This window comes from Symphalangus syndactylus, chromosome 13 (assembly GCF_028878055.3).
Source record: "Symphalangus syndactylus isolate Jambi chromosome 13, NHGRI_mSymSyn1-v2.1_pri, whole genome shotgun sequence".
Taxonomy (NCBI): domain Eukaryota; kingdom Metazoa; phylum Chordata; class Mammalia; order Primates; family Hylobatidae; genus Symphalangus; species Symphalangus syndactylus.
This window is the reverse complement of record NC_072435.2, coordinates 76,474,248-76,487,606: the sequence shown is the minus strand read 5'-3', so window position 1 is coordinate 76,487,606 and position 13,359 is coordinate 76,474,248. Positions and strand designations below refer to the sequence as shown.

Sequence of the window (13,359 nt, the reverse complement as noted above, 5' to 3'; positions counted from 1 at the left end):
ATAATAAGCTAAAGACAAATCTGATGAAGAATTTTCAGGGAATAAAGTGAGGGAAAAAAAAATAAAAAATAAAAGTGAATATTTCCTTCAAGGTCCATAAACTACCAAACAAGCAAAAATTACTCTTCACTCGTGCCAACAGATGTTAAATAAAAATAGATTATTTCAGTGATGCCTCATCGACTTCTGGTTCACACGACAGATTATCATTATTTTTTGCCATCAATATACCTGTGGTTATCTTCCTTTTCCCTACATTCAATTTTATTCTATTTGCTCCCCATTAGAATTCACTTTTAAAATGTAAAGATGCTAGTGTTAATATTACACATGTATTTGACTCTTCTGTCAATGGCTGACTAGAATTTTGCCCAACAATTTCTCCTCTCTTTCTCATCTCTCTCTCTCTTTCCCTTTTTCAAGTACAACCCTCTATCTCTCTCTTTTTCTCAAGTACAACCAAACAAGCTGGAAAAAATATAAAAATGAAATACCTTTTGAATACATCAGAGAACTCAAAGGCAATAGCACTTAAGGCATCAAAAGGCTGAAAAGAAAAATGTAGAGAGACATATGACTGATTGTCTTCCTGCTTTCTTTCTTGGGACACTTGCTAATTGGAAACAGTAATTGAAGAGCTGAGAAAGTGAACAAAAACTATGTGGCTGACTGACAGGCATTGAAACTAAATGGTAAATCCAGTCATAATAATTTCTTGGGAAAGGAAAATCGAAGATTAAAACTCACAATGGAAAAAAAGTGACATAAAACATCCAGGTATTCAGTTTGCACACCTGGAGAGGTATACCTAATAATGGAGGTAAACTGGAAAGAAACCAACCCTCTCAAATATTGGAACCTAGCTTCAAATCAGCTCCATTCCTAATTGAATAGAAGTGTTCTTCCCTTAAGACAATTGCCTGTCAGAATAAGAATCACTCTGTGGGGATATTAAAACATCCGGTATCTCAATATAGCTATTTTCTTTTTTCTTTTTTTTTTTTTTTTTTTTTCCTGAGATGGAGTCTTGCTCTGTCGCCCAGGCTGCAGTGCAAGAGCATGATCTCGGCTTACTGTAACCTTGCCTCCCGGATTCGAGCCATTCTCCTGCCTCAGCCTCCCGAGTAGCTGGGGTTACAGGCACCCGCCCCCATGCCTGGCTAATTTTTTGTATTTTTAGTAGAGATGGGGGTTCACTATGTTGGCCAGGCTGGTCTCGAACTCCTGACCTCGTGATCCACCCACCTCGGCCTCCCAAAGTTCTGGGATTATAGGCGTGAGCCACCGGGCCCGGCCAAGATAGCTACTTTCTTATAACAGTGATATAATGGAAGACAAGACCATATGATTAAACTCTCAAGAGAAAAAAGAGACATTAGAAAGACACATATAAAATCAGTTATTTTTGCTATAGACTTAAATATAACTCGGATGAATATGTTCAGGAAATATATGTAGAATATTAGCAGAGAACTGGAAATTATAATAAAGAATCAAATGAAAATATTTAAACTGAAAAATGTTAAGAAATTATAAACTCAATGGAAGTTTAGATACAACTAGAGGTTACAATAAAATCATCTAACTGCAACTGTGAAAAAAAAGCAGAAAAATTATCAAATAGAGCCTATGAAATATAGGTGATATGGTAAAAAGTTCTAACATATGTGTCATTAAAGTATAAAAGTTTAAGAAGGGAAAATAAAGTAGAAGAAGTATTTGAAGAGACGGAAAAGTTTCGAAAATAAGTGAAAGATATCAAGCCACAGATTTAAGAAGCAGTCTGCATCACAGGAAATTGAATTCATAACTTAAAAACATTCCCATAATGTTACTTCTGGCCCAGAGGGTTTTATTTGATTTTTAAATACTTCAAAACATTTAAATAAAACTAATTGTACATAAAATCTTCCAGATAATAGTGGGGAAAAAGACTTCCATGCCCATTTTATGAGACAAGCAGCAAAACCCTGAAACCAAAACCAGTAAGAGTATAAGAAAGGAAAATAAGAGATCAGTCTTGACTAAAAATCTAGATTTTAAAGAAACCTCCAAAAATAGAAAGGAAGGGGGGAATAACAAGTGGAGCATAGAAGATTTTTAGGGCAGGTAAAACCATGCTATAATGATGGATACATGTCATAATACTTTTGTTAAACTTCATAGAATGTTCAATACCAAGAATGAAAATATATTTAAATTATGGATTCTGGATGATAATGAAGTATCAACATAGGTTCATCAATTTTAAAGGAGATACAGCTCTAATGTGAGATGTTCATAGTGGGGGAGGCTGTGCATGTATGAAAACATAAGATATATAGAAGCTCCGAACTTTCCACAAGATTTTGCTGTGATCTAAAATTGCTCTAAAAACAAGGTCTACCAAAAAAAAATCTTCAACAAAATGTCAGCAAATTAAATTCAGCTATGTTTAAAAAGCATAATATATTAACCAAGACACATTTATTTCAAGATTGTTAAGAATTATTTGACACTTAAAAAAAATCAGTCACTATAATTCACCACATTAACTCCTAATAGAACAAGAGGGGGAAAAGTCATATGGTCATCAGAAGATGAAGAAAAAACATAGATAAAATCCCAAACACCAAAAATAGAAACTTTGTTAATTTGATAGCTTTTCTTCAAACAAACAATATGTTAATAACAAAACACGCTAAAATCATTTTCCTTAAAAACGAATATTGAAAGCTTTCTTCCTGGTAATCTGGATGAGACAAAAATGAGCTTTACCACCAATTCTATTAAATACTTTACTGGAGGATCCTAGGAATAAAGTAAGAAAAAGAAATAAATGGCATAAAAGAAGAAATAAAATCGATACTTTTCTCAAACTACATGACTCTGTACATAATACAATCATACATACATACATTAAAACTACTACAATTAATAAGTGACTTGGAAAAGATCTTCAGAAAGTAGGTCATACAAAAACAGTTACATGTTGTTATATCAGGACCAAACAATGCAAATGTAAACAATACCATTGACCATAGCATAAAAATAAAGTTTCTTAAATATAAAAAGACATGCAAGATTTTCACACAGTAAGCCAAAAATAGTTATGAGAGAAATTAAAGTCCTAAATAAACAAAGCGATATACATGTTAACATGGACATTTTCACTGTATCAATCTGTAAACTCAATGTAAACTCTCTCTCTCTCTCTCTCTCTCTCTCTGTTTTTGTGTTTGAAACCGCTAGGCTGATACTAAAATCTGCTTAGAAATAAAACGGGCCAAGAATATTCAAAACAAATTTGAAAAAGAACAAGCTTGATATATTAATGGTAGATAAAGATCTGTTATAAATCTATAGTGCTAAAGACAAGTAAGAGTAATGTGAATACAGACAAGTAGGCTGATGGAACAGAATAGAATCAAGAAACCAGGTATTTGTAGGCACTGTCATGACAAAAGTGTTGCTGCAAAGCAGTGAGAAAAGGACGGTCATTTAAATAAATTGAAATGGATCAAATGGATATACATAAGGAAAAAAAATAAAACTCAGCCTCTTACTTCATGTCATACATACAAATCTATTCCAGATAGATTATAGTTGTAAGTATGAAAGGTAAAATGAACAATAAAATTTCTAGAAAATGAAATACAGGAAAAACACCTATGTCTTAAGACTTGAAAAGCAGTAATCAAAAAGAAAACTATTGATACGAAGGCACATCTTTTTATCAGAAGTCACCATTGTGATGGTAAAAGGAAAATTTAAGTCAGAAGTTAGAGAAGATTGTTTATAATACATATAAGTCAGTAAAGGACTTGGATCCAAAATAAAGTATGAAAAACTCCTACAAATTAACAAGAAAGAGAAAATAAAATTTGCAAAAGACTTGAATTAGCATGTTATAAAAGAAGATCTTTCAATGGCCAAAAAATTATTAAAAGGTGATCAACCTCATTAATAACTTTGACATGCAAATTAAATGATAATGAGATATCACTACATGACAATCAGAATGGCCAGAATTTAAAATACTGAAAATATCATGTTCTGGTGAAGACATGGAAACTCTAGAACAATTACACACTGCAAGTGAGTGTGTAAATTGGTGAATAACCTTGGAAAACTGTTTGACATACCCTGTAATGTAGCCATTATACCTTAGTTATATATGCTCAACAGCAATATATGTGTATGGACACCAAAAAGACATGTATTATTAATGTTCCAACTGTATAAGAGTCAAAAAATTAGAAACAATCAAAAAAGCATTCAACTGCTGATCTGATAGAGAATAAAATGGTGGTTACCAGAAGCTAGGGTGGTTGGAGGGGGAGAGGGTAATTGGGAGGTATTGGCCAAAGGCTACAAAATTTCCGTTAAATAGGGGGAATAACTCCAAGATGACTTGGGAATAACATCATAACAAAAGTTAATATATTCTTTTTGAAAAATGCTAAGAGAATAAATGTAAACTGTTCTCACCACAAAAATGATAACTATGTGAGGTAATGCATGTGTTAATTAGCTAGGTATAGTCATTCCACAATGTATCTATACTTTGGAATTGAACATCATGTTGTACAGAGTAAATGTATGACTGTATCTGCCAACTTAAAAAATAAAATTAAAAATTATTTCAACTGCAAAATAGGTAAATAAACTGAAATATTCATGAAGAGTGATCTAATCAGCAATCAAAATGCAAGAACCACTTTGACGAGCAACGTTATGGATGAAGTTCAAGGCATTAAGTAAATGAAAAAGAAGCCAGGTATCAATGAATACATTCTGTATGATTCCATTTATATCAAGTTCAAAAAAACAAGCAAAACTAATATACAGTGATACAGGTCAGGATAAGGCATATTTTTGGGAAGCCAAGAAGAGATAATGGTTGGGAAAGGACAAAAGAGAGGGCTTCTGGGATGCAGGATATGTGCTATTTCTTGATCTGGATGTGTTCAATGGATGTGTTCACATTGTAGTAATTATAATTTTAAAATTCTGATTTATGTTCTTTTCTGTAAGTATACCTCAATAAAAGTTAAAATATAAATGTATGCATAGTTCCCTATTAAATTACTTCTACTTCATATGAAATATTTTTTAAAGCAATGACATAAACTCGAAACCATAAATATTATTTTGATATAATATATGAAAATTCTCATATTCCTAAGGCTAGATCAGTTTCATTATTTACTAACCTGTCAGAGATATATATCATCTTTAAATTTTTAGGTTTGTTCAATAACAACACTTTTCAATATCTTTTACCAAGCATATCACAGAAGAGATACTCTGAATATCTCTAAATTCAAAAAGTGCTAAATAAAAAAGTATGTTTTTTTTTAGCCAGTGAATATAATCTACTTCCCTTTAGAGGTATCCTATTCTCAAATTTGCTTAGCAATAATGTCATCCTTCTAATTTGCTTTCCTGCTTTCTATATCATTAGAGGATTTAAAATCATTCCAGATTTGGGCACATTCATATTTATGTAGCCTCAGGCTTACCTGCGTAATCTTAAGTCATACATACACAAATCAGATAGCAACCATTTCTCTATTAACAGCCTCAACTTGCTTTCCCAATTTAATAAAAAACTCCCTCCTAAACTGAAATTTTTATTCTAAGCGCCAGAGGGATAAAAATAAACTCAAACAACCCTTGTTGCTTTAAAATATAGTAAACAGATACAGGTAATGCTTTTCTAATTTGTATAAATTATAATTTTTTATTTTTTCACAGAATTGGTTTATATTATTTACTTGTCTGATTTGACAACTGTTGTGATAATTGGTAGCTATATGAAAAAAATGATTTAGTAATAATGAGAGCTGGATATTTGAAATGCTTATATGCAACTCCACCACAAACTCAGACAGCCAGACATACAGGCATTGACGTTTTATCATTCTAACAGGAGTGTTAGCTCTGAATATGAGCTCACATTTGTGCAGTAGATAAGACACAGGTATCTCCAAGAGCTTTTAGAAATAAATATTGGTAATTTTATATTAAAAAATGCATATTTTGACATCAGAAACAAGTTGTGCATCATGAGGAGCATGAAAATCTAGAGATTTTGTATGCAACAGAAGTTAAGTTTTTATCGGCTTAAAAAAGTACATTGTATCTGTAAGATTGTAACCAAGGAACAGATTGTTTAATCTCCATGTAATTGTATGATTTTCAGAGAGCTTCTTGATATTAATCTCTATTTTTATTTCATTGTGGTCTGAGAGTGTCACTGGTATGTTTTTTTTAATTTGTTGAGAATTGCTTTATGGCTGAGCACATGGTCGATTTTAGAGTATTCCTCATATGCAGATGAGAAGAATGAATATTCTTTTGTTGTTGGGTGGAGTGTTCTGTGGATGTCTGTTAGGTCCATTTGATTGAGTGTTGAGTCCCAAATATCTTTGTTAGTTTTTTTGCCTCAATGATCTGTTGAATACTGTCAGTGTGGTCCTGATGTCTCCCACTATTATTCTGTGTTTACCTAAGTCTCTTTGTTCTTCACTTTGTTGACATATTTAATTTGGACTATAATTTTTCATTTTGTCTGTATACATGCATTCAAATATTGCCCCTTCATTTAACCCATTCTTCTATTTTCAAAAGACAGATGCTAGTATACCTGTATCCATCTATCTGTGCATTTTAAGTCAGAATTGGCATTTTACCTTTTAAGGAAAATATAACAAGAGTGATTTTAAAAAGAAATATTTTGGTAATATTTGAACTGAAATTAACATGATATAATATTTTAAAATCTCTAAGCAGAGTTAAAATTCCAACTATTTCAAAATTATATTTAGACAAGTTATTCTTAATAACACTCTGAATCTTTTGGCTCTTCCTGTAAGAGTATTGTAGTACCAGAAAAAAATATAATGTTCACTTATTCATTTTGATTGCACTTTCTAATGTCATTTGCCCTGTGCATCCCAGTCACCTTGTCAGAGAGTACTGCTTCCCCAAAGCTGCCCCAGGGTCCTGTTGACGGATTGCTCTAATTGCAGTTGGTGCTGTAAACAAGGCAGCTACTCCATGCTCTGCAAGCACACGGAAATAAGCGCCAGCATCTGGTGTTCCCACAGGCTTCCCCTACAATGAGATTCATTTAAAATGTCACTGGGTAAAATGTCTCATATTTCACTGACAGTTCAATAGTTATACATTTAACACAACAATATTAATAATATGGGGTTTTCAACAAATCTTAGTTTTAAAATATTTCCATGTTCTATCATAAATAAAGCAAACCAAATACCCAGGCATAAGAGAGACTGTTTGCTCCATTATAGTATCCTAAAACCTTTCAAATTACAATTTTTTCCTCATCAAGTTTTGAAAAATAAAGAATTAAAAATACATATCACATTCAAATTAAGAACATAAAACATTCCCGTATTTGCCAAAAAAACTATATACGGTTGTTATGAATTTTGAACTTTAATGTATTTTTCATGATCACTATTAAAAATGACAACAGAATTTCTCAAAACATTTGAGAAAAAAGAAAAATATGAAAAAGCAGTGATGCCTGAGCAATGACCTTTTCAGTTAAATGTCTCATTCCAAGAAAAGTAACTCCTATGAATTAAAAATAATCCAATAAGATGTGCCAAAGTGCATGTTTTCCACAGACTCAAAATAACATTGTATATGTTCAATGGAAAATCATGCATAAAAATCTCACAATTTGGCAAGCCATACAATTCAAAAGACAAAGAAAGGTTTAGTTGATGTTTCTGAAAAGTGGAAAATAGGCAAGTTACTGAAATAAGTCAGTAACTCTCCAAACATTCTAACTAACCCATAAAACCTATCTTGGCCAAGCCACATCCCCTTCTTCCGTAATCAATCCTCATCACTGCTACCTCTTCCTGTGTCTCTAAAGCAAGATGCCTGGAATGTTAATATATGTTTTGGATATATATATATATATCCAAAACTCTTTTGTGGAAGTTGGAGGTAAACAAATGGCAACAGGGTTTTCTAATCTTAGATCATTTCTTGACACCTTAAAAGGGTTAAGATGTATTACTAATTTCTACGAGAAGGGTAACTGTATCTAATATTTCCTAAACCTCCATGATTAAATTCTCGATCTCAGTTTCCCACGAAACTCTGTAAGTGACATGTAGGAAACACTGAACTAAGGTAAAAAGAGCAAAGGATTTGCTAGTAGCAAACTCGACAATGTCCCCAAACAGGGAATAACAAAAAAATGATGATATCATGACAGTTAGACCTATTAATTTTTTCTTAATTTAGAAAAAGGAATGGACTACAAATGAGGTATAAGATAGTTGTCCGAGGCGGGCGGATCACGAGGTCAGGAGATCGAGACCACGGTGAAACCCCGTCTCTATTAAAAATACAAAAAATTAGCCGGGCGTGGTGGCGGGCGCCTGCAGTCCCAGCTACTCCGAGAGGCTGAGGCAGGAGAATGGCGTGAACCCGGGAGGCGGAGCTTGCAGTGAGCCGAGATTGCGCCACTGCACTCCAGCCTGGGCGACAGAGCAAGACTCCAACTCAAAAAAAAAAAAAAAAAAAAAAAAGATAGTTGTCCAATAATTTAGATTCAATACTCATTGATTAGCTCATTGATAGGACAGTTTTTTATTATTATTTTTAAATGGTTTTCTTTAATATTATTTAGTGTAATTATGTTCCTCTTTTCTTAAAAAAAACTATTTCAATCTGTTTTATGTTCTAGTGCTTTCTGTTTTGCTCTTTTAATACCAAAAAAGTATTTCCTGCAGCTGGAAATTCATTTTTATTATCACAACTATTTAAAGCACTATTTCAATTTATTTCATTACTCTTCATACAAATCAACACATGCAAATAATATAAAAAGCTGCAAAATACAGCCTGGCAACACATGTACATAATTTCACTCACAAATTTTGAAGGCTTTAGTATATCGGTCTGAAATGAGTCTGCAACTTTATTCTTCCTAACAAACAAGGTAAACATTTTATTTTTACTTTTTTGATATGTCTCAGGCACTGATAAGTTCCTTGAGTATGACACTGTGACTTAGAAAACGTGATCTCACCCACGTGAAAATGATTTATTAATTGATCTTGTGCAACTGACTTACCCTGTCTATGCTTCCATTTACTTGCCTGCTAAATAAGAATAAATCATTTTGCCAATATTTTCTCAATAAGCTAAAGGCACTGAGACAATAATGTAGGATAATTTAACCTCCACTGAAGAAAGATATTTTATAGCCAACTGAAATTGAATTCCACGACAGTGCCAGTGTCATGAGAAAATAATTACTCACTAAAGGGTGATATTAATATCATAATTAAAATGATATACATGTAAGACCACCTACAAGGAGGACACAGTATTTTACAGTGCCTTCAATTACTTATGTTTAATGATGATAAAGGCAGATCAAATATTAAAAATACAGACCTATACCATATAGCAATGTTTTAGATAATTATGATACCATATGTTTTTGCTTTGTTTTGGTGGTTTTTGAGACAGAATCTTGCTCTGTCGTGCAGGCTGGAGTGCAGTGGTGCAATCTTGGCTTACTGCAGCTTCGACCTCCTGGGTTGAAGCAATTCTCCTGCCTCAGCCTCCCAAGTAGCTGGGACTACAGGTGCATGCCAGAAAGACACAGGTGCACGCCCGAAATACTAAAGCGGGTGAGACAGCCCCTAAAGAATTAAGGATTCCAAGGACAGAATAACTGTGCTGGGATGTGCTCATACAGCAGGCACACATCAGTGTAAACTTGCTGTGATAGGCAAAATTTTGTCTGCTGTTTTAAAAGAGCGAGTGTCTTAGCAGTCCATTGTTACACTAAAAAAAAAAGGGCATGGATCACCAGGGACTTTTTTTTTTTTTTTTTTGAGACAGAGCCTCACTCTCAGGCTGGAGTGCAGTGGCAGGATCTCGGCTCACTGCAAACTCTGCCTACTGGGTTCAAGGGCTTCTCCTGCCTCAGCTTCCCGAGTACCTGAGATTACAGCACCTGCCACCATGCCCAGCTAGTTTTTGTCTTTTTAGTAGAGACTGGGTTTCACCATGTTAGCCAGGCTGGTCTTGAACTTCTGACCTCAGGCAATCCGCCTGCCTTTGGCCTCTCAAAGTGCTGGGATTAGAGGCGTGATACCATAGTTTTACTGCGCTCTTTCTATATTTAGATATATTTGGCTATACAAATACCACTGTGTTACAATTGCTTGCAGTATTCAACACAGTAACATGTTGTACAGGTTTGTAGCCTTGGAGCAATAGACTATACCATACAGCCCAGCTATGTAGTAGGCTATACCACTAGGTTTGTGTAAGTACACTCTCTGATGTACACACAGTGATAAAATCTCCTAAGGATACATTTTTCAGAACATATCTCCATTGTTAAGTAATACATGACTGTATTAGTAAAAAAACTACATCATACTTTTTATAATACAGGATTTTAACTTCTATTGCAACTCTGACTCTGTACCAAACTAATTTTCATCAATATTATACTTACAGATTATAAAAATCATGATAATGTAGCATTACTATTAGAATAGTAAAGAAGTGATTGATAAAATCTCACAATGTTCATTCATAAGTTAATTGAACATAGAAAAGTTCAATTGCTTTGTGTTTTACTGTCCATTCCCCAGAAGATAATTCAATGTTATGAATAAAATGTTTTCCTATTTAAAATTACCTTAATATTTATATACTTTAGTTTTTTCTTTCCTAAGACCTTCTATTCGATGTCAAATTAAATTAAAACAATTATAATATTAAAGAACTTACCTGTTTCAAAAATAGTCTGATGATTAATGTATATATTAAGCGTTGAATAATGTAAACACTTCAGGTAATATAATGCAGCATAGAACAAGATCTTTCATCAGAAACTATTGTTTACATACAAACAAATAATAATAAAGTGGGCAACACTGGTATATTTATTTATTTAATAAATATTCTGGGAACGATTTTGTGAATAAGCTGGATAAGGTCCTGCTTTAATGGAACATACATTCTCACAAGTTTGGATGTGTATATGTCTATGTGTGTGTGTGTATGGGATAATATTATTAGAAATTGCATAATATATGCTGCAAGCTATTTGTGTCCAATAAACAGAAAGAATGCAGTAATAAACAGAGGACTTCTATGTTCTCAGTACCTACCACCACTAGTAGCTTCAGAAAGCTGAAGCAAAGCCTGTAAGAATCTTTTATTATTAACACTAAATAAAAGTGACTCAATGGCTTATTGATTTTATTTAAAATTCTCTCCTGCCTTCATGCACATGCACACACACATAGACAAGCATGCACACATAAGCAATAAAATCTCTTCACAATGCCTTTTAAAAGCAGCCAGTAACACACTACTGAACTGCCTAAAGAAAAAGACATCGATTCCAGAACTTGGTTTTCAGTAAGGGGCAATAACCCAGACAATATTCAATTTAAAAATAAGAAGATTCTAAGAATGCAGGGATTTTAAACAAACAACATATACACCCAAAGCAATAATGCAGCCAAAAATATCAACTTTAAAGCTCCTCAGACTCAAATCAATGTGGTTACCAGTTGTTTATTGAATTCTTTTCTCCCAAACTAAGTCTACATTATTAGTTGCTTCCTAGGTAATAAAGGCAGAGAGGGATGTCTACAATGACGAAGCCAAAATTCTAAGCTTTCAGCTGTTAGAAATTATAAAATTTAACCTCAGAGATTTATAAAACATCAATTGCTAATATTAGCAAGATTTATAATGTGGCTAACAATGGTACAAAGAACAGAAACCAAAACAGTTACCAAAATGCCTTAATGTTAACATCCATATGTACTTTTCTACCAGTTATGATTCATTGTATTAATATGTATTGTAGATGACAAGGCCCCAGTTAGAAAACCAGTTACTGTCTCACCTTCTCACATATTTGCTACTGAGGTTAAGTTTTCAACACAGGAAAGCAGTGAAATACAATCACTTAGCAAAATAAAGTTATAATTAAACACTAGAGTTAAATCTTTGGGCAAAAAATTTGCTTTATTATTAATCCTATGATTAATCCTGTGATTCCATTTCTTCAGGTCTTGAGGTCAAGACTACTTGTGATTTCCCAAACTTTTTGAGTCAACTGCTTTTGCCTCTTTTTTTGTGGCAGGATTAGAAATACATTTAGTCTCTTTCTGAGCACTACTTTTGAGAAATGTCACCCAAGGTATGTTTCCACAGCAGTTCTAAGGTGAAGACAGCAGCATCCTTTATTGACTAGTAGCAAATTTTATTTCAGCAGACAGGTGATGCAGAGAGTTGTTTTGTTTATTTCAGGAGATTGATAAAACTGGAAATAGCATTTGTGGAGTTTCTACTATAGGTCATGTGTCTTTATCAAGGGATGAGTGCTTGGGACAGCAACATTTAAACTTAAAACTTGTTAAAACATTAGCAATTATCCAGGATATACTATTTAGTGAAAAAAAAATCAAAATGCAGAATAGTATGCATAACATTTGTACAATTCCATTTGCATTAAAAAACAATAAAAGACATTGCTCATATATGAATTAACTATTATAACATACAAGATTGACAACCTTCAAGAGAGATAAATTGTAAAGCTCGAACAGGGGATGGTGAGGTTTCCAATGTTTACCCTTTCGTAAGTTTTAAAACATGAAAAAAGAAGGTGTACAATCTCTTCGAAAATGGGCCTTTTCTTTCTCAATGCCCCTTTCTCTATAACTCACATTATTTTGTTCCAATTTTCAAAACATTATGTCGCTTCAAAGCCAAATGGGATAATTGTCCTGTGCCTTAAGATTCTCAGATGAAGGACTTTGTGTTATGGCAGATGCTCGTTAATAATTGAAAACTTACTTATAAATACAATCTGATTCAGATCAGACTGACTTCCTTGATTCTTACTTGCTAGAGACGTACCATCATTCTGTTGGCCTCACCTGTAAGGACAGGCTGCCATCTTGCCTTTCTCCATCTTATTCAAACCACCATCTAACACTACTCAAATCCAGTGGTTACTAACCCTAAATGTACAGTAGAACTTCTTGGGATGATTTTGAATGAAACCAATGTCTGGTCACACTTTCAGAGATTCTGATTCAATTGGCCTTGATTTGGGCTGAGCACTGTTGTGTTTTAGTTATTCTAATCTGCAGCCAGGATTTAGAACTGATACATGGTCCTTCGATAGACATTATCTCAGACAAGGCTATTTTTCAATACCAACCTGCCTGGTTGCCCTAATGGATGAGCGTAGAATGTAACACTAGCTGTTTCTAATTTTCTCCATTTGTTATAAATAAATGAGCTAAATCCAAGTGTTAACAAGTGAATATA

General features: G+C 33.4%; 1 protein-coding gene across 13 annotated transcripts in view; it reads right to left on the bottom strand.

Annotated features, from left to right (window-relative positions):
• Positions 1-13,359, bottom strand: part of ACSS3 (acyl-CoA synthetase short chain family member 3) — a 515,807-nt gene that overhangs the window by 121,676 nt on the left and 380,772 nt on the right. For all 13 annotated transcript variants that reach the window (XR_008650037.2, XM_063615114.1, XM_063615116.1 and 10 more), the window contains one exon: positions 6,950-7,101. Coding sequence is in view for 12 of the 13 variants with exons in the window: in XM_063615114.1 (XP_063471184.1) it covers positions 6,950-7,101 (152 nt within the window). In the remaining variant the exon portion in view is untranslated. The remainder of the gene's footprint in view (positions 1-6,949; positions 7,102-13,359) is intronic.